Genomic DNA, 22532 nt, shown 5'->3' on the forward strand with positions numbered 1-22532 from the left:
GCTTGGTCCAATGTAAGTATGCATATTCTATACTTGTTGGGATCGTTGTGGACACAGGGAATCACTGTAGCAGTCACTGCAAAATGTCCTCTGAACGAAGTGGCAGTTGTGATGGCACCACCCCATTGTGGAAAAGAGTACACAGAGTCCTCTGAATGGTGGCATGAGACCCCCGAAGACTACCTAGGGCCTTCTACAGTGGTCTCGCATATGTGTAATATGTATACTTACATTGTTCCACGCTAGACTGTAAACTTAAAGTGATACTATAGGTTCGATTGTTATCTTTTTTTTAAATAACAAACATGTTATACTTGCCTCCACTGTGCAGCTCGTTTTGCACAGAGTGGCCCTGAACTGCATTTTCTGGGGTCCTCCTACGGCTCTTTTGGCCCCCCCCCCCCCCCCCGCCTCAGATAACTCCCTCTGGCAACCCCTTTAAGCCCAAGGTATTGTTTGTGTTGCATCGTTAAAGGTTTTGCCTAGAGATCAATTATTACTATTTTTGATTTAATGCGGCATCTAGAAAAAGTTACCGTGTTTTCCTTTTTCCCAAACCATCAAGGACAGCTACTTAAGAGATGAATGGCTCCACCTTCAACAGGAAACACAAACCAGAGTTGAAATTAAAAAGCCCCTTCCACCCAATAATCCTCCTGTCCCCCCCCCCCTTTTTTTATTTTTTTGTATTATTATATGTGTCTTTCCGATAGGGGTGCAACGGATCGTCACCGATCCGTGATCCGAACGGGTCACCCCGTTCGGATCGGCGCGATCCGCGAAGCGCTCCGGAGCCTAGGCCTAGGAAAGTCCCCGGCTTCGGCCTAGCTCCGGAGCGGCGGCCATGTTGCTCCACCCAGTCTGCTTGCCAGATCCCAGCGTGACACGCCTCCCCGGGGAGGCGTGTCACGCTGTGCACTGGGCTCTGGCAAGCCGACTTGCAGAGGAAAAAAAAAAAACACAGTAGCAATTCACAAGGGTGGATTAAAGAGGCTGTTTGGACAGGACTTGTTAAAAGTACAATCTTGCTGTTTTTACAGCAAGATTATTAACTACTACTGCATGTTATTTCCCCCCAGTTCTGACAATGACTATAAAGTGTGTGTGATATTATATAATATATATTATTTTTTTTGGACCGATGAAAAGGGACTTTTTTTTTTTTGCTGATCCGAAAATTATCCGATCCGAGGATCGATCCGATCCGTGAGTTTTTTGATCCGTTGCACCCCTAATTTCCGACCATTCAGGAGTACAGTTTGTCATGTTTGTTTTGTTTCCCTGGTTCTGATAATTGTGGTTGTCGGGGGGGCCCCCCTCAGGTGACTAGGTACTGGTGTGCCTGTGTTCCTGGTCAAGTTGCTTACCTGTGGGTTGTCCCTGAAGGCATGTGCTGGACCTTGCTGCTTGACAGGTGTATGCAACTTCAGTTCATTGCTTTTTTGGCCTGTTCCTTCTGAAGGAAGTGGCACTGGTCATCATTAGTACCCCTGGTATTCAAATACAAATGTACTTTTAGCCCTTCACTACCTAAGATAAGCCTATACCAATTACCTTGTGATTCTTGCTTTGGCAAAGCTTTTCTAATCATTGTATTTTTAAAGTAATCCAAGAATGTGGAGGTTGTAAAATTTAAAGTGGTTGTTAACCCACTTTCACGTGTTAACATCTGTTTTGTCTCCTCATACAGTGCCCCCTGTCTGTTTTATTAAAAGATTCCTCCTTTACCGTATCTCATGTGGCTCCCGGAACTCATGTAACCAGCCATGTCTCCTCTTTGTGCATGTCTCACAGAAGCAGCGGATGGGGCCGAGATTTCCCCACTGACGTTAGCGGGAGGAGAGAGGAGACATGGCTGGTCATGTGACTGCCGGGAGCCGCTGTGAGATACGGTAAAGGAGGATTTTTTTTTATAAAACACAGAGACGGGGGCACTGTATTGGGAGACAAAACAGATAGTATTAAAATATATTGGATATTCCTGCAGCAGGAGGGAGATGGGGCAGGCCTTTACATAGGGGAGGGGAGAAACTGGCAGGATTAGCCAGGTTTTTTAGGTGTTGCAGGGTTCCAAATTACACAGCACAAGCACTGTGCTGAAAAAAAATGCTTTAAAGGAGCAGGATTCATGTTTTTGTTGGGTTCACAAGCTTTAAACTTTGATTTATATAGCAAGCTTTGTATGAAAAATGTATCCTGGCTATAACTGGATGTGCTGTTTGCATGAGAGTTTTTATAATGTCTATGTGTGGGGGAATGCTTTATCAAACTGGTATGCTTGGATTGTACACTTTCAGTTGTTGTTTGCCTTACCTTGCAATAGTGGATCCAAACACGGTGGCTGCAATTTGTAGTGTCGTGGCGAATTGATTCTCCATGTCCATCCATGGATCCACCTACCCTGTCCCTAGTTCACCAGAAGAACAAGAAACATATTTCTTCAGGTCTTGGGCATGCCTTGCCATTTCTCTGTTGGCATCACAATTTCCCCCATTATCTTTACTACCCCTAGTGATCATGAAGATCATATAGGACCAATCGGAAGTCATTTTGATAGCCACTTATGTCCAAAAGGATTCTGGGACTGAAGTCTCTGGCAGTCGGTTCTCCCTGGATTCTACAAAATTGTATTGAATTTATTTTTACAGGGGACGGGGGTTCCATCTGAATTCTCTGCTCCTCCACCTAATTGCCTGGAGGCTGAGAGGAGGATTCTTAAACTGGTAGTAAACGCTGTACTACCACTTGTATCTACAGGTAAGCCTAATAATAAAGCTTACCTGTAGGTACTGTGACTATCTCCTAAACTTGCACAGTTTAGGAGTAATTTAGAGTGCATGCAACCGATGACAGTGGCGCGTGCGCTCTAAAGGTCTGGCTTACAGTGCCGGACCTTCGGAGCCCGCTCCTGAAACGGCACCACCGAGCCCCCAACCCCCCCTCAGGCAATCATGAAGACCGGGGGAAGATGTCAGCCGTCTCGACGCTGACACTGTGGCACAGGAGAGCTTTGTTGTAAGGTAAGGTTCTCATGATGTGCTAGTATGCAATGCATATAGCCTTGTAGGAATTGTGTATTTGATTTTTTAATTTTTTTATACCACCAATGGTTTGCTATTGCTTTAAGAAAAGAGGATGTTTGGAAAGGAGTATTAACACCTTTTACCTTAGCCATAAAGTGAATACCAGAAAACTATATGCTAAAGTGTGGAAGACGTTTGTATTCCTGGCAAAAATTGGCATACATTCATATTGAATTCCTACAGTTCTGGATGAACTCCCAGGAAGAAGCTAAAATGGGTTTGTTTGCCAGTACCCTTAATATGCAGGTGGTGGTCCTATTATGGTTTTTGGGAAATTAGATTGCCAAAAATCTTTCCAACTTCTAGTTTTGTATAGTGGTCCCATCTCGGGGCTCAGTGCCTTTTTAGTACAATGGGCTGATGGATTAGAGATATTATTACTTCAGCATTCATAAGTTCTGGTCAGGTTTTACCTAGTTAAATTAGAGCTCACTCTGAAAACTAGTTTGACTCTTCTTATATCAGGTATGTTATTTATAAGAAGTGACCCTATGCTTTTTCAGGAAAGTATAGATTTGCATGTAAATTAAGCTGTCCAAATCTCTGGATATACTGGTCATTTTGGCTCGTGGTTTTCATTGGAGATCTCGTTTGTGCAGATTTTTTTTTTCTCTCCATCTTCTCAGTGTGAATTTCACAGGTACGTTTTAAAAGCAACCCAAATCTTCTTAGTGTTAGACAAGCCCTTGTGTTTTACAAACTGTCACTCTCCATGTCCAATAAAGATGATAAAAAATCTCATATTTTATACCTCACTTGTGCATCAGGATTTGGAACACCAGTTAAAATGGAATGTAAATCATATCTGTTTTATGTGCACTTACCATTTCTTTCTTTATTGTAATTTGCAGGGTTTCCTGCACTAAAAGTTTTTGTGAATGCAAGAGAGGCTATTTTAGGAGCGACACAGAAGAGCAAAGTACCACAAGCAAACTTCCATTGCTACAGTCCTAAAAGTTTGTGGAGCTGTACTCTTTCTTCTAAACCATGCACAGAAAAAAGAAAGAATAGACGAGGGTAAATCTTTGCTCAAGATGCACCATATTGCCAAAAGTATTGGGACACCTTACTTTACACGCACATGAACTTTAATGGCATCTTAGTCTGTAGGGTTCAATATTTAGTTGGCCCACCCTTTGCAGTTATAATAACTTCATCTCTTCTAGGAAGGTTTAGAAGTGTGTCTGTGGAAGTGTTTGACCATTCTTTCAGAAGTGCATATGTGAGATCAAGCACTGATGTTGGACAAGAAGGTCTGGCTCGCAGACTCCATTCTAATTCATCCCAAAGGTGTTCTATCAAGTTGAGGTTAGGACTCTGTGCAAGCCATTCAAGTTCCTCTACCTCAAACTCGCTCATCCCCACTATATTTCAAAAAGTTTTAGACCACCCCTCCGAATCATTTGGTGGAGGGGGGATTATGGTGTGGGGTTGTTTTTCAGGGGTTAGGTTTGGCACCTTAGTTCCAGTGAAGGGAACTCTTAAAGGTGTCAGCATACCAAGACATTTTGGACAACTTAATGCTCCCAAATTTGTGGGTGGCTCCTTCCTGTTCCAACATGACTGTGCACCAAGCAAGGTCCATAAAGACATCGGAGCAAGTTTGGGGTGAAGGAACTTGACTGGCTTGCATAGAGTCCTGACCTCAACCTGATGAAACACTTTTGAGATAAATCAAAGCGGAGATTGTGAGCCAGGCCATCTCGTCCCACATAAGTACCTGACCTCACAAATGCGCTTCTGGAAGAATGGTCAAATATTCCCATAGACACACTCCTAAACCTTGTGTACAGCATTCCCAGAAGAGTTGAAGCTGTTATAGCTGCAATGGGTGGACCAACTCAATATTGAACCCTACAGACTAAGACTGGGATGCCATTAAAGTTCATGTGCGTATAAAGGCAGGTGTCCCAATGCTTTTGGGAATATAGTGTATATTTTACTACATTTTGTATGTTAAGATATTTTTCAAAGTGTATGTCCAGGCATTTTTACTTTTAGCCTGTCCATGTTTTTTGCTAGTGTCTAGGGGGTGGATGATCACTCTCTGCTGAGAACAGGCTCTATCTTGTAATCCTGTTTTCATACGGAGAAGTCCTTTCTCTACCTAGCTGCATGTACAGCCACTGCAGTTAATTGCTGCAGCTTTCACATGTGACCCATTAGCAAAGTTGACGAGGGTCTGGCCTCTGGCACTGGGCTCAGTGTTTGTTGGGCACACTTGGTACAGCGGTGCAACAAAGTGCAGTTAGATGTAGAGTGCTCTACAAGTCATGGCAGCTGTAAAACTTTAAATGTGTTGCTGCCATGATATGATGAGCAACACATTCCTCACTGTTGAGGTGATTTTGTTGCATTCCCTTTGACACGTGGGCATGCAATAACCCACACTATGTGCACAGTTTCACAATTGTTGTTTTTACCTCAGCTCTGGTGCTATCTTAAGCACATGCTTTCCTGCAGACAAGGCAAACTTCAGGTCCAACACTACTCTGCTTCAAATTGTGGTCCACGTCTCTGCATTAGCCATCAATGAGTTATCCAGCAGCCTTTAGTTGTGAAGCACAGGGCGGCTGCACCCATCATGCTCCACGAGACTTGCTGTTAGTACCTCCTTAGGGGATCCTCTCAAGCACAGGGGAAATGGGATGAGGGGGCAGAGCCGTGCACACAGCATAGGAACATGATGATGCAATTTAGAGTTCCTCGCTAAAATGAGAAAGTGGAAGGTAAATTCGGAGAACTCTTCCTGGAAGGATGGGAAGTAATCTTTGCTCTCTTCCTAGTTGAGAGACCTCTCCTGGCCACCGCCCCTTCCGAATGCCCCTTAGCAAGCCGCTTGCTATGGAGGTACAAGTACACGCTCAATCCCGACCCAGGCTCTGTGTATCCATTGACACCGCTCAGCCCCGCTCCCTCCTCACAGGCTGTGATTGACCACAGAAGCCAATGGCTCCTGCTGCTGCATCCATGTCCAAAGAGAGCAGCTTATCTCAAACACATCACTGATCAAGATCAGGCTTAGGTAAGAGGGGGGAGGCTGAACACAGGTTTTTTACCTTAATGCGGAGAATGCAATAAGGTAAAAAAAAAACTTCAGCCTTTACAACCACTTTAAGGTTCTGGTGAATGGGATGCAGTAATGTTTGACATTAGAACCGTCTCCACCCTCTGGATCTAAAGTCGCCAGTATGGTATCTCTTTCCATAACCAAGAAACCTATTAGGTTCTTTATGGTCCACTCATAATTACTGGATGATCTGGTCTGCGAAGACTGTCTGTAAGAAAAGTCTGGAAAGCATTCTGTTTAACAGAATGAGAACAACTCATTGGCGAGTCCTCCATAGGAGGTCATGGGCAGAAAGAGCACCCTCTTACCTAGTAAGAAGAAAACCAAGGTACCCGTGTTGAAATGGTCCACTTCCAAATTTCACGAGTCTTTCTCCCCTCCTACACCTCCGCTTCTAAGGCCAAGTCCTCCACTCAGTTCTATTGTAAATAGTGGACATCCAAGCCAGCAAAGCCTGCCCCCAAGACTTCCTCGCAAACAGGGGGGGGGGGTACCCCCACTTCTCGACAACTTGCATTTTGGATCTTTGGGTGCAGGACACAGTGTTCAATGGTTACAGGCTATTATTTCAGCTCTTGCCTCTAATAAAATTGGGGGCCCTTCACACTGCCTTGTAGCAACTTAACTCTTCGGAAATATTTGTGGCAGTTCACTCTGAGGATCTATTTCAGAGCTTTTATTCAAAACTCTTTATGGCCCTGAAGCCCAGTGGTTCAAGTCCATCCAGGATCTTAAGTTTCTCAACACCTTCTTGTGGTTCTAAAAGCTTTGGTTGGAATCTGCCTGGTCTGTGGTTGCATTGTTGCAACAAGGGATTTTTAGCTTGGCAGTTTCCTTCATGGGAACAGGTGTTTACCCTTAATGCTCATGTCTGGACCCTTTTGCTCCAAGAAGCTTGCATCAGTTTTTTTTTTTTTTGCATGAGAGTACTGGGCCTCATGGTGGCCTCCTTCAAGGAGAGATTGTGTGCCCAGTTTCACTGCAGGCCTCTGCAGCCCTGTGTTCTGACTGCAGGGGACAAGCTACCTCCGTTTCCGCACTGGCCCATGTGCCTGTCTCCCAAGGCCAGGATATTACAGCCACCTCGCCCTACGCTGGAATCGTGAAAGTCTTTTCTCCTGTCAACATGGACAGCGTCCTAGGGACAGAAACTGTCCAAAGAACATTGCCTTTGTGGGGGTCCTCATGGGACTTTCCATTAACATTCTTAAGATAATGTGAATTAGCCTTTTTTTGCTGTAATGGACTGATCAGCTTTACGGACAACCAACGAGAGTTCAGTCAGACACAGCCATGGTTAAGGTCTACAGCGGTTGTGAGGGTAACACCAGAAGCTGCATGACTAATGCTGCGTACACGATCGGAATTTCTGACAAAACCGTGAATTTTTTTTCCTACAGAATGTTGGCTCAAACTTGTGTTGCATACACACGGTCACACAAATGTTGTCTGAAATTCAGAATGTCAAGAACGCAGTGATGTAAAACACGACAAGCCGAGAAAAATTAAAGTTCATTGATTCCGAGCATGCGTAGGATTTTTGTGCGTCGGAATTGCATACAGACGATCGGAATTTCCGACAAGAACTTTTGTGGTTGGAAAAATTGAGAACCAGATCTCAAACATTTGTTGTCAAATTCTGACAGCAAATGTCCGATGGAGCATACACACGGTTGGAATATCAAAAGCTCACATCAAACATTTATTGCAAATTCCGATCGTGCGTGGATGTAGTGCTGACCCCAGGGAGCAGTTTTATAGGGGTTGTAAAGGTAAAAAAAAAATTCTTAAATAGCTTCCTTTACCAGTCCTCCTTCACTTACCTCATCCTTCGATTTTGCTTTTAAATGTCCTTATTTCTTCTGAGAAATCCTCACTTCCTGTTCTTCTGTCTGTAACTACACACAGTAATGCAAGGTTTTCTCCCTGGTGTGGAGTGTCGTGCTCGCACCCTCCCTTGAGGGTGCGAGCACGAGAGTCAGGGCGCCCACTAACACACAGCTCCATTCTCTATCTGCAACGTAGAGCGCGCCCTGCTCGCCCCCTCAAGGGAGGGGCAGAGCACGACACTCCACACCAGGGAGAAAGCCTTGCATTACTGTGTGTAGTTACAGACAGAAGAACAGGAAGTGAGGATTTCTCAGAAGAAATAAGGACATTTAAAAGCAAAATTGAAGGATGAGGTAAGCAAAGGAGGACTGCACTAAGGCAAAGGACGATATTTAGGAAAACATTTTTTTACATTTACAACCCCTTTAACTGATATGACTCCCCTTTGCTGTGGATTTTTGCCTCCCCTGCTTCGCGGGACCAAACTACTCCAGATGGACTTGGTGCTCAGACATTCTCTGACTCCTGGGAGAAATTCTGTGGGCACTTTTCACCCAAAACAACCTGCCGTCTCAAGGGCAGGCATGTCATCCTGCTTCACAGTGACCGGTTTTAATGACTTGGCAGTTGATGCTCTAAATCCTGAAGCATTAGGATCTCTCAGACTCCGCTATTGCTTCATGCTTAAACCTAGGAAATCGACCTCTTGGAAGGTCTATCATCGCACTTGGACAGAGCGTTTTCTGATGATGCCATTAATAATTTGAGTCCCATGTATCAGTTCAAAAATAACAAATGTAATGAAAATTACTCCTGGTGTCAGGGGTTCCCAGTGCTTCTAATGCTGTAACACTGGCTGTTGGTGGCAGCTGAAGTTTAGCACTAAGTCGGAAGCTGAATTGATCAGCTCATGGGCTTGAAAACTGCTAGAAAGCACACATTAAAACTGGATGTGGGAACACTGCACATGTAAGGAATGGTACTGTAAATGTGGTTTTGTAGTGGCTGTGGGGGAAGAGGCATAATTTCAACACTTTATGAAGGTAGCCTAGATATTATGGTGAACATTGGTCTTCAAGGCATGCAGAAGATCTGCTTCTCATTTTGACCATTGTTGAACTTCTCCTCCCTAGTAGTCTATGTACTGTATGTTAGCCGTTTTTTGTGGTAGTATTAAAAAAAAAATGGCTGGTACACCAATTATTTTTTTTTTTTTTTGCTTAATTCAGCCAGAAAAGACTATTATTAATAATAATATTAATGTTACAATACATTTTTCTTTTCCAGAACTGCAGAAAGAATGGAAGGTTTTGAGGCAGATGCAAGCTGTCCTAAACAACTAGCACAATCTAGCAGCATTGAAAATGAGGACAAAGGAGAGGAAAAAGTTAAAGCTGATAAGGTGGTCAGCACAGGTGATACAGGACCAGATAAAGATGATGCTGATGATGGGGATATTGCTGCACTATCTGACAGTGCAGCTACCAGCAGTACAATGAATGCCGATGACACTGGAATTTACAGATATATCAAAGATGATATGTTCACATCAGAGATTTACAAAGTAGAGATACAGAACTTGCCAAAGTTTATAGGCTTTAGCGACATTAAGAAATTTCTTGCCAAATATGGATTAAACCCTCATAAAATAAAGTTAATTCATAAACAAACCTTTGCATTTGTGACTTTTAAAAGTGAAGAGGAAAGAGATAAAGCTATGAAGGTTATACATGGAGCAATGTGGAAAAGTCGAGCCCTAAGTGTCCGACTTGCAAAACCAAAGGCAGATCCTATAATGAAGAAAAGAAAACAGGATGATGACAAGGAACAACCTGAATCGAAGCGTCATGCTGCACAGGAGAGTGCCGAAGAGGAGCCTCTCAGTAAGCAGATTGCTGATGTGGTGACTCCTTTGTGGCAAGTTCCATATGAAGAGCAACTTAAAATGAAGGAACAAGAATGTGAACATGTTCTCCAAAGACTAACAAAGTAATTGTTTCCTACTGCTTTGTTACTATAAATTATGTTGCAAACAGCATGGCCAGGCATGCTTCTGAAATAAAGTCAAAACCTGATCGTAGTTTTGCTGGGGTATGTGCATCCCCCTGTCCGAACACAATAGCTTAGTTGAGGGATCGCTGTACTAAATTAAACGCAAGCTTAAAGCCTAGTACACATGGGCCGAATGTCGGGCGACATCGACTGGTTCAATAAAAAACGTCCGACATTCGGCCCATGTGTATGGCAGCCGGTCCGACATAAGCTTGGCCGTACATGCTGTAAAACCAGGCTTAGAGTGCTGACCAGAGTGGGGGGGGGGGGGGGGGGGCGTGTCCGAATACAATAACTCATTGGGGGGGGGGGGGGGGGTCGCTATACTAACCTCTGGTTGTTGGCTGCGGTCAGAGCCGCTGTACTGACAGTTTTGGGTTGAATAAAAAAAACATGATAGTGTGTACTAGGCTTTAGCATAAAAATGGCTGTATATTTTGGGGGTTTTATTTTCTGCCTAATATTCACATTTAACCAATGATTTTGTTTTTTTTCTTCCTCCAGGGAGATAGGAAATACTAACAAGGCCTTATTGCCATGGCTGTTTGTGCAGAAACAGAAGCATAACAAAGTTTGTTGTCCTTTGGAAGGAGTGAAGCCTTCTCCAGCCCAGGTATAGATGCTAAATGGATAGCTTAAAGTGGTTAAGCCACTCTATCCTGTATACCTCACCAGCACTGCCTCCTACTGCAGTATCCCCCTCTGCGTGTGATTTATAAAAAAAAAATGCTGCAAATGCCTCATTTCACAGACGCGATCGCATGATTGGCCAGTTTTCTCCTCTGAGAGATGCAGTGGGCTGGGCTGAGATTCCTCTGCTGATGTCAGTCTGGAGGGGAGGAGGAGAGAGCTGGCTGGTCATGTAATCGCAATCTCGGCTCTTAAATTAGGTATTTACAGCATTTATATTTATAAATCATTCACGGAGTGGGACACTGCAGTAGAAGACCGTGCTGATGGTGTATACAGGTTTAGTGTTATGAGAGCAGCAGGAGGGGGAGGGGCAGCTTAGAAGATAGCAGGCTGCTGAAACGGAGGCACGTAAACTGACCACAGTGTCTGGTCTCGGAAGCCATGATATACCGTGGTCATGTTCTAGTGGGGTGAAACTGGCAGGATCAGCCAGGTTTTTTTAGGTGTTGCAGGGGGGCCAAATGACACAGGAGCACAGTGTCCTATAACATGCTTTAAAGGAGCAGGATCCATTTATATTTTTTATTTTAATTTTTTTGGGTTGACAAACACTTATTGTTTAACATGGCTTATTTATAAGTTTTGAGACAGAATTTATTTGGATACAGCGTCGAATGCATCGACGACGCCGTATCGCAAAACATGGCCTGGTCATTAAGGGGGTAAATCATTCCGGGCTAAATTGTTTAAAATGCAAATCGATTTAACTTTTTTTTTTAAATGCGCCTTTTTTTTTTTTTTTTGTCTTTTACTGTTAAAATAAATTTACCATTAAAATTATAGATCATTTCTTTGTCGGTGGGAAAATGTACAAAATCAGCAGGGAATCAAATACTTTTTTTCCCCTCACTGTATGTATGTATGTATGTATGTATGTATGTATGTACAGTACTCTGCAAACGTTTTAGGCAGGTGTGTAAAAATGCTGTAAATGAAAAATGCTTTCAGTAATAGAAGTGCTTAATAGTTCATTTTGTTTCCATTTTCTTAATTGATAAAAAATAAACAGAAGCGAAATCCAAATCAAATCAATATTTGATGTGACCACCCTTTGCCTTCAAAACAGCTTACATTTTTCAATTCTTCTATGTACACTTGCATGCAGTTTTTGAAGGAACATGTCAGGTAGGTTTTTTCCAAACTTCTTGCATAACTAACCACAGAACTTCTGTGGATGTAGGCTGCATCAAATCCCTTTGGTCTCTTCAGGTAATCCCAGAAAGACGCAATGTTGAGATCAGGGCTCTGTGAGGGCAACCATCACTACCTGGATGATGCATCCGCTAACGTCCGCAACCATCCGCGTCCGCAAAGATCCGCTTTTGCGGACGGAAGAAAACCCTATTTTTCTTCCGGCGGAACGGATCGGATGAATACGGACATACGGTCCGTATTCATCCGATTCCCCATAGGGAAGAGCGGAGGAGAGACAGGGCGGTCTCTGCACAGTGTGCGGGGACCGCCCTGTCCGCCGACAGCTCAGTGGGGATTTACGGAGGAATCCCCGCTGAGCCAAACGGGCTAACGGAGCGGATCAATTACGGATCCGCTTCGTGTGAAAGAGCCCTTACACTGAAGATGGTTCCTAAAGCGGAGCCCTGGGTTCCTTTAGAAGAAGTTAAGTCAGCAGCAGCAAATACTGTAGCTGCTGACTTTTAATATTGGGGCACTTGCCTACCTGTCCACAAATCCAGCGATGACTACATCAGAGCTGATTTTTTTTTTTTTTTTTTTTTTTTCGACCGAGTTGACAACAGGGAAGTCAGCTGGAAATGGGTTTGGGTACCTGTCAAAATCAAGTACCCGCTTCCCCTTTTGGATAGAGCTCCGCTTTAATGACATTGTCTTTGTGGTGGTTGTCCTGCTGCTAAATTTGAGGTCAATCGCATGCCTTCCTGATGGTATGGGAGGATAAATATGTATCTGCCTGTATTTCTCAGTATTGAAAACACCATTGATGCTGAGCAAATATCCAACTCCATTTGCAGCAAGAGTATAATAAATTTAATAAATTGGGTTGTACACAAAGATTGAAGGGGTACCTTCATCCTAATTTCTCTTGTTCATTTGCAGAAATGCAGCCCCAAACTTGCAAGTAACTTCCACCATGCTTTACTGTTGGCTGCACCGGTGCAGAAAATGGCAGCAGGTGCTCTGGATTTTTGAGTCGAAATTTGAAGTATTTGGCTGTAGCAGGAAGCAGTTTGTTTGCTGAAAGGCTGGAGAGTGGTACAATGTGTCAACAGGCAAAATAATGGTGGAGGTTCCTTGCAAGTTTGGGGCTGCATTTCCACAAATGGAGTTTGGTCCGGATCAATGAAGTCCTCTATGCTGAGACATACAGGCAGATAATTATCCATTATGCCATACCATCAAATGGCCCCAAATGTATTCTACATCAGGACAACAATCCTAAACATACATCTAATGTCATTAACAATTATCTTCAGCATACAAAATAATGAGGAGTCCTGGAAGTGATGGTTTGGCCCCAACAGAGCCCTGATCTCAACATTTAGGGTCTAAAATGACATGAAGAGACAAAACAATTTCAGGCAGCTTACATCCACAGAAGGTCTGTATTTTAGTTCTCCAAGATGTTTAGAACAACCTGCCTGCCCAATTCCTTCAAAAACGATGTGTAAGTTTACCTAGAAGAATTAAAGCTGTTTTTGGAGGCAAAGGGCGGTCACACAAAATATTGGTTTGATTTTGGATTTCCCTTCTGTTTATTTACTTTTCATTGTTTGTTAATTGATAAAAATGAACACTACTTTTTCTGAAAGCATTCTTAAATATACAGAATATTTGCACATCTGCCTAAAACTTTTGCACACTAGTGTGTGTGTGTGTGTATGTATGTATGTATGTATGTATAATGTAATTTGATGTGATAATATAAACTGTTGTTACTAAAGCCTTAAAAGCATTTTAGAATCCACTCTATCAAAGAAAAAGTAGAAATTAAGCTTTTGTAGTAGATGCCACTACTGCCCACCACTTAAGCCTCGTACACACGACTACCAGTAGAGCATTTGGCCAGGAACCCCGACTGTGTGTATGCTCCCTAGCAGTTTTCCCGTCAGGAAAACAGCAGAGAAATCCCGACGGGGAAAATAGAGGACTCTGTTCTCTATTTTCCCGTCGGGTTTCCCGGCAGAGTGTTTAGTGCCGAGAAAATTGGTTGTCTGTATGCTTACCTGCAGGGTAGAAAAACCGTGCATGTTCAATAACACTTTGTAGCATACAATGATATAGTGTGGGGTGTAGCAAGATAGCGGCGACGGACTCAAATGTGACGAGACACCGGCTCGTCATAGTCAATGTCACTGCCTTTTTGCAATTAAAAGAATGGCAGGTTTTTGTGTGGCCATGTGTATACACAGCTTTTCAGGGCAAGCCTGCCAGGAGTCCCGTCGGGAAAAACCAACGTTTTTTTTCCCCAACGGGATTCCTGGTCGTGTGTACAGGGCTTCAATCCACTTTCGAAATCTATGAAGGAGTCTGTGCTTTCAAGTAGGAGCACGTGCACTTTCAGCAGATTGGAAAGATCAGGCATTTTATTATACCTGCTATATAATCTTCAAACTAGCTGACATTACTATGAGAGGTGTGTGTAAAGCCCCATACACACCGTCAGGAAAACTGATAGTTTTCTCATCAGGTTTACCAAAACCATGTAGTGCAAGGGCCTGCCTGATTGCATACAAATTGAAACTCTTGAGGTTTGACCTCATATTAGATGGTTTTGGTAAACCTGAAGAGAAAACCGTCAGGAAAACTGATAGTGTGTATGGGGCTTCAGATTGCTAGAGATGAACCGCTGCTGTCACACAGGGATCATTGGTCTTTGTGATCAGCCTGGTACTGGGGTTCAGAATTTTGCGCTGATGCTAGAGTGCACGTAAAAAACGAGGCATTTAACTACTTATATTTTTATGCTCCCTCAGCCTAATTTTTATTTAATACAAAACTACAAATTTTGTAATCCTAAAACCGTATTTATTGAAAATATTATAGAACATGATGCAAACCAATTATAAACTTTTAGTAGTAAATGGTTTGAATTGTTATATTTTTTTATTAGTAAGCATTGCCCTTTCTTTTCTTTCTCCTGTTTTCAGACAGAATACCGAAACAAAAGTGAATTTCTGATTGGCGTTGGTGCAAATCAGGAGGACAAAACAGTGGGCTTCCGTCTTGGAAAATATAAGGGTGGAACATGTGCTGTTGTGGAGCCATTTGATACTATTCACATTCCTTTGGCTGTGAGGAATGTTGTAAAGGCTTTTCAAGGATATATCAGGTACTGTCACTTTCTGATGCTCTGCCATGTATTAGCAAATCCAGATACTAGAAGCCCCTTCAAGGTACTTTGTAATATATTCCCTTGTGTTGGTAATTCTTTGCTGGCTATCCTTTTGGGTTTGGACTACAGGTAAATCTCATCCCTTATCTCTTTGTGAGGAAAAGCCCTTTGTTTACAGAGTCCAGTAGGTTAAGCTGAAATATACTCCTGAAGGAGTCTGAGCAATGACTCATTATGGCTCTTGGACCTGCCTGATATTGTGGTCCCAGTGAGCTACAGCTGCAATGTACTGTGCCTTGAAAAAGTATTCATACTCCTTGAAATTTTCAGCATTCTGTCATGTTACAGCCAAAAATGTAAATTAATTTAATTGGGATTTTATGTGGTAGACCAACAAAAAGGGGCACATAATTGTGAAGTGGAAGAAAAATGATAAGTGTGTGTGTGTATATGTATGTGTGTGTGTGTGTGTGTGTGTATATATATATATATATATATATATATATATATATATATATATATATATACACACACACATACATTTTTTTTTTTTTTTTTTTTACAACTATCTGAAAAGTGTGGCATGCATTTGTATTCAGCCCGCCTGAGTCAATATTTGTAATCTTTTTGGGTATGTTCTCTACCAGCTTTGCACATCTAGAGTGACATTTTTTCCCATTCTTTTTTGAAAAATAGTTCAAGCTCTGTCAGATTGGATGGGAGTGTCTGTACAGTCACTTTCAGATCTTGCCACAGATTCTCGATTGGATTTAGGTCTGGACTTTCACTGGGCCATTCTAACACATATGTTTTGATCTAAACCATTCCATTGTAGCTCTGGCTGTATGTTTTTGGGTCGTTGTCCTGCTGGAAGGTGAACCTCCACCCCAGTCTCAAGTCTTTTGCAGACTCTAACAGGTTTTCTTCTAAGATTGCCCTGTATTTGGCTCCATCCATTTTCCTATTAACGCTGGCCAGCTTCCCTGTTCCTGCTGAAGAAAAGCATCCCCACAGCATGATGCTGCCACCACCATGTTTCATGAAGGGTATGGTGTGTTCAGGGTGATGTGCAGTGTTAGTTTTCCGCCACACATAGCGTTTTGCTTTTAGGCCAAAAAAGTTCAATTTGGTCTCATCGTGTTTTCTGTGTCCCCACATGGCTTCTTGCAAACTGCAAATGGCTTTCTTTCCACAATGGCTTTCTTCTTGCCACTCTTCCATAAAGGCCAGATTTGTGGAGTGCGCAACTAATAATTAACCTGTGAACAGATTCTCCCACCTGAACTGTGGCTCTCTGCAGCTCCTCCAGAGTTACCATGGGCCACCTGACTGCTTCCCTGTTTAATGCTCCCTTTGCCCGGCCTGTCGGTTTAGGTGGATGGCCAAATCTTGGTAGGTTTGCAGTTGTATCATACGCTTTCCATTTTCAGATGATGGATTGAACAGAGCTCCGTGAGATGTTCAAAGCTTGGGATATTTTTTTATAACCTAACCCTGCTTTAAACTTCTTCACAGCTTTATATAACCCTGACCTCTCTGGTGTGTTCCTTGGCCTTCATGATGCAGTTTGTTCACTAAGGTTCTCTAACAAACATATGAGGGCTTCACAGAACAGCTGTATTTATACTGAGATTCAATTACACACTAATGGGCACTAATATGCAGCACTGATGGACACTGATAGGTGCCAGGCGGGGGAAGTGGTTAAAGGATAAGTTTTTTACTTTTTTTTTTTTTTTTAAACAAATAATAAATGCACATTTTATCCAGGTTAAAAAAGGACATTTACAATACATTTTTTATTGTATTTATAGGAGCCTGTAAAGCATTTCACCCATGATCAGCATATCGCGGCTATCATGCAGAACTCCTACCAGACTGTCAGTGTAAGCTGCTGTCTGCCCGTACATTGTGCTGCATACCGGCAGTTTCACAGACAGGAGGAAACTACCTAGAGCCCTCAACAAGCCATAAGCCACGATGGCTGTAGGTACTTGTAGTTCTTTCATTCACAAAACTCTGTGAATGAATGATGCGGCCATGTGGGCGGAGCCTCGCATGGCCACTCTCTTATTTTTAAATAGTGACAGCAGGTACAGGGAGAAGATCCCCCCCCCCCCCCCAGCCTGCTGTCACAGGGAGTGTGGGGAGCGGCTGAAGGGTTGGGAGCATGTTCCTCCCTAAAATCGGGTGTAACATGTTCCCAAAGATTAGCTTTTCCTTTTTAAGGGTGGGTGGTCGTCTGTTGGTCTCCAAAAGGGTACAAAATACATTTTCCATCTCTACCCCTCACCATTTTATTTTAACTAGTCAACATCTGCCTAAAGACAGTCCTGAACCATCTTTTTATCATAGAGCGTGGTTGTTCAGTCCAGAGGACAAGGAGGTTCAAGGTGCTAAACCCAAAGGAGTTGTAGGTGACATCACATGGGATGGACGAGAGAGGATGCCCAGCGGGAAACCGCACGCCAGAACAGAACACATGGCAGCTTCCCTGTGCCTCTTTGCATGAGACGGCGCTTCTATTGTAATGTAGACTGCCCCAATGCATTGTGCCTTTCTGCCTCCTGTGCATCTGTGCAGAAAAAAAGCAAACACATTTTTCACATTTAATGGAATCTTTAAAACGTACCTATTGTTTAATGCTGTTACTAAAAATAATCTATCACTAGGGTTGCACCGATACTAGTATCGGTGCCAATGCCGAGCATTTGTACGAGTATGAGTACCTGTGCAAATGCTCCAATGCCTGATCCGATACTTGGACAGAGTCACTGATTATTTTTTTTTTTTTTTTTTTCTTGGATTACTTTTATTCCTATTACAAGGAATGTAATCGATTCAATTCTTCTAGGTAAACTTGCACCCAGTTTTTGAAGAAACTGCAGTTAGGTTGTAGCAGACATTTTGGAGAACTAACCACAGATCTTCTATGAATGTAGGCTGCCTCAAATCCTGATGTGATCCCAGACACTCGATGTTAAGATCAGGGCTCTGGGAGTCAAACCATCACTTCCAGGACTCCTTGCTCTTTACACTGAAGATCGATGGCTGTATGTTTTGGGTTGTTGTCCTGCTGCAGAATACATTTGAGGCCAATCACGCCCTCCCTGATAGTATGGCATGATGTATAAATAACTGCCTGTATTTCTCAGCATCCATGCATCTCGGCTCCATTTGCAGAAATGCAGCCCCAAACTTCCCAGGAACCTTCACCATGTTTCACTGTTGTCTGCAGACACTCATTATTGTACCGCTCTCCAGCCCTTCACAAACAAACTGCCTCCTGCTTCAGCCAAATATTTAAAATTTTGACTCATCTGTCCAAAGCACCTGCTGCCATTTTTCTGATCCCAAGTTACTATGTTTTTATGCTCTTATGCATAGTTGAGTCGCTTAACCTTGTTTCCATGTCCTATAAGTGGTCCGATTTTAAAAAAAATACCTCAAAGCCTAACGCCATGTAATACTTTTTTACACCACTAATGCAACTTTATTTTTTTTTTATTTTTTTATTAAGTTTAAGTTATATGACTGAAGTTGATTATTCCTGCCAGTATAATCTGGTTTGTCCAAATGCCACTTTTGGGGGACAGCTTACTGTAAGTGAAAAAATAAATCATCATGTCATTTTTTTGTTGTAGGAGTTAACAAGAACTTTGTTTGGACCTTTGTTTACCTACTGTATGCTAGCAGGTATGTCATTTATTTTGCGTATTTCATACAGGTCTACATCATTTGCAGTCTACAGCCCAGAAACCTATGAAGGCCACTGGAAACAGCTGACTGTCCGTAGCAGTAGAAGGGGCCATGTCATGGTCATTGTATACTTTCATCCTCAGGTATACAATCAATTACTACATGAAAATTTCTGTGAATAGCCATTTTTTTTTTTCACCAGACACATCAACTGCAGTGCACATGAGCGCTTCATCTCCTCAGCAAGGAGCAATAGAGAATTGTCTTTTTCTTTCCCTGAAGATTTTGCCCCCTTACACAGAGATATTATCATACATTTGGATTACTATTTTGCTGTGTCATTAAACAATATATAATACATTGTTTATTTTCCACAGAAACTGACCAAGGAAGCTCTGGCAGATTTAAAATCCGCTCTAGCAGCTTTTTTTTCAGAGGGACCCGGAAAAGATAGCGGTATCACCTCTATTTATTTTGTTGAGGAGGGCCAAAGGTTAGTTTTTCAGTAAATGTGTTTTTTTTATATAGGATATAAAAAGCCCCAAAAAGATGGTGCATATATATATATATATATATATATTGGTGTATTCTGTGCAATGATATTCAGTAGGGGTGCAGCGGATCAAAAAACTCACGGTCTGGATCGTTCCTCGGATTAGAGTCACGAATCGGATCATTTTTCGGATCAGAAAAAAAAAACATAAGACAAAAAAAGTAACACTTTTAAATTATTTCCAGGGGAGGACGGAACACTGGGAAGGCAGGGGAGCTCACCTAGGCTGCCGCCGGATTCTGTAGGAGCGCTCTCAGGCACTCCGGAGGCTGAACCAGGAGGGGAGCGAACTCCAGGCAATCAGGAAAGCTTGTTGCGGTCTATCGTCACATTTGGCTGCCTGTCACATTTGGCTACGGAAGTGACGTTCCGTCGCCGTCGTCTTCCTACACCCCGCACTTCTCCATAGTAATGATCGACCGAGAAGGGGGTAAGCTGACATTTTCTTGCACCCTCCGGAGTTTTGCATTCCACAGTTATTTTTAACAGAAAACGGAGCTTGTATGCTTAAATACAGTATTTGGAAATCCAACCGACTGTGAAGTTGTTAAATTTTAAAATCAGCAGCAAACCTGCTGACCTTACATGTTTGCTAATGTGACGCAACACCTCTGATTTTCACATGTAAACAGTCCGTCGGATTTACAAATCCTGTATTTAAGCATATAAGCTCCATTTTGTGTTGAAAATAACTGTGAAATCTAGAACTCCGGTGGGTGTAACAAGATGTCCGCTTACCCCCCTTCTCACTCTATCATTGCTGTGCAGGGTGTAGCAAGATGGCGGCAACGGAACGTCACTTCCGTAGCCAAATGTGATAGATAGCCGAATGTGACGATACAGCGGCCGCAGCCTGGTGGACCAAGATGGCTGCCACTCCCGGGAGCTAGGCCGAAGCTGCGGCCTTTCCTTTGGCTACTCACTACCTGCGGATCACGTGGTGTGCCGATCCAAAGATGTTGATTCGTACGGATCAATGACGATCCGTTGCACCACTAATATTCAGTGTGTGTCTCTATACAGTACAGTATATGATGCACATGCATAGCAGCAGACCGCAAAGCACCTTAAACACACTACCATGGATTGTTGTGCATTGCATCATAAATTACAGGTCAATGAGTATTGGTAGCCCATTCAAAATAATTGTGCAGCTTTAATGCAATGCTTGTTAATGCATGACATAAAACACGTTAATGTAATGAACAGGAATAGAGAAATCTGAATGGGCCCTCAATATTTTTTGTACAGAAAAATTAAAGGATAGCTAAAACCCTAAACAAAAACTTTATAGGTTCTTCAGTCATAAAAAATAAAAATAAATCGGAAGCTACAATAACTCCAGCTGCTGATTTTTAATAAAGGGACACTTGCCTGTCTAGGGATCCATCGCTACCCCAACACCGGCATGTTTACTGTGGGAAGTGTACTTTGACTCCTTGCAGCTTCACAGCTGGCTCCCCACTGTGTATGCACGAGTCGCATTGTGCTTTTGTGAATGAATCTGCAGCCTCCTGGGACCCATGGCATGTCCCAGGAGGTTGCAGATGGTAGGGTGGATGATGACTTCCGGTAGAATCACCTAGGCCAGGGATATGCAATTAGCGGACCTCCAGATGTTGCAGAACTACAAGTCCCATCAGGCATAGCAAGACTCTGACAGCCACAAGCATGACACCCAGAGGCAGAGGCATGATGGGACTTGTAGTTTTGCAACAGCTGGAGGTCCGCTAATTGCATATCCCTGACCTAGGCCATTCCAGTGGGAGTGGGTATCTGACAAAACTAGATGCCCACTCCCCAAGAAAAAAAAAAAAGTGGAAGGGGGAGGGAGGACATAAAGTGTTACACTTTAACATATTGCAGCTGAATTTAATTTTCATGCTTTTTTCTTTTCTTCTGGTGATTCTGCCACTAGAACACTTCTGTCTTAGGGCCCTTTCACACAAGCGGACCGTATGTCCGCATTTTCATCCGTCCGTTTGCGGATGAAAACGGGACATACATGGGTCCCTATGTGATTATGGGTGTCAGCGGATGAACATCCACTGACACCCGTAATTTGTCCGCCTCCACAAAGATCCGCATTTGCAGACGGAAGAAATACTATTTTTCTTCCGTCTATCGGATCGGATGAACACGGACATACGGTCTGTGTTCGTCCGATCCCCCATAGGGGAGAGCGGAGGAAACACGGGCGGTCCCTGCACAGTGTGTGGGAACTGCCCTGTCAGCTGCCAGCTCAGCGGGGATTTTACAGAGGATCCCCACTGAGCAAAGCGGACACACAGTGGATCATTACTGATCCACTCCGTGTGAAAGGGCCCTTAGGGTGAAAACTATAGAAACCTCTCCACTCTACGTTTCCATAGCATACATGGGAGGGTTTTTGTAATCTTGGGAAATAGCTGGGAATAATGTAACTCATAAGAGTGCTGCACATGAATATATCATCTGAAAAAGTTTGACAGAATTTGTTATTTTGCTTGTATTTGGGTTTATTTTGAACTTGCCACAGACTTAAGACCCTTTTGAATTGTTTATTTAACTGACCAAAAAAATTCTGCCTTCTAGAAAATCCCCAAACCTGGAGGGTTTACCTGTGGAGCACGTGAGTGGGGAGCAGTACATCCACGAGGAACTGCTGGGCCTTACTTTCCGCATTTCACCCCATGCTTTCTTTCAGGTAAATAATTCGGAGCAGATGTATTGCAGAAATATTAACAAATATGTAGATGAAAATATTATACTTGTACAGGAAATGCAATACACTGCATTAACTGCATTAAATCGCTTCCCTTTTTTTTTTTTTCCTCCCCTTTAAAATTTCTACATGAGGTTTTACATAATCATGTTGGCTCTCACACTTGGAGGTCCTACATTCCAGTACATTTTATTATTCAATTTTGTCATGTTCCTCACAAAAATAAACTGATGATATTGTCCCAACACATGGCGTGCAAGGGTGTGTGTGTTTTTTTATTTTTTATTTGGTTTGCACATGTTTGCACCAGAAAAGACCTCTGTTTTTTCCTTCTCATCAGGCACGAATATTGCCCTCATTCAATATTTGTCTCAAATTTATACAATGTTTCCTGTTTTTTATATTCCTATGATTGCTTTTCACATGTTTAAAGTGGTTATAAAGGCTACATTTTCTTTTTCTAAAATAAAAAGTTTTACTCGCCTGCTCTGCGCAGTGGTATTGGTCCAGCACTCTCAGCTCCTCCTCATCTGTAAGTG

At 42.8% G+C, this 22532-nt stretch overlaps 1 protein-coding gene across 2 annotated transcripts in view; it reads left to right on the forward strand.

Moving 5' to 3' along the window:
- The window catches only part of TRMT2A (tRNA methyltransferase 2 homolog A), a 34500-nt gene that overhangs the window by 6552 nt on the left and 5416 nt on the right, over positions 1-22532 (forward strand). The window contains exons 2-8 of one of the 2 annotated variants that reach the window (XM_040347841.1): positions 3935-4100; positions 9271-9972; positions 10540-10648; positions 14853-15034; positions 18765-18879; positions 19114-19229; positions 21864-21975. In XM_040347841.1, the coding sequence (XP_040203775.1) occupies positions 3935-4100; positions 9271-9972; positions 10540-10648; positions 14853-15034; positions 18765-18879; positions 19114-19229; positions 21864-21975 (1502 nt within the window). The remainder of the gene's footprint in view (positions 1-3934; positions 4101-9270; positions 9973-10539; positions 10649-14852; positions 15035-18764; positions 18880-19113; positions 19230-21863; positions 21976-22532) is intronic. The other variant, XM_040347844.1, reaches the window with a different exon arrangement.

Source organism: Rana temporaria, chromosome 1 (assembly GCF_905171775.1).
Source record: "Rana temporaria chromosome 1, aRanTem1.1, whole genome shotgun sequence".
NCBI lineage: Eukaryota > Metazoa > Chordata > Amphibia > Anura > Ranidae > Rana > Rana temporaria.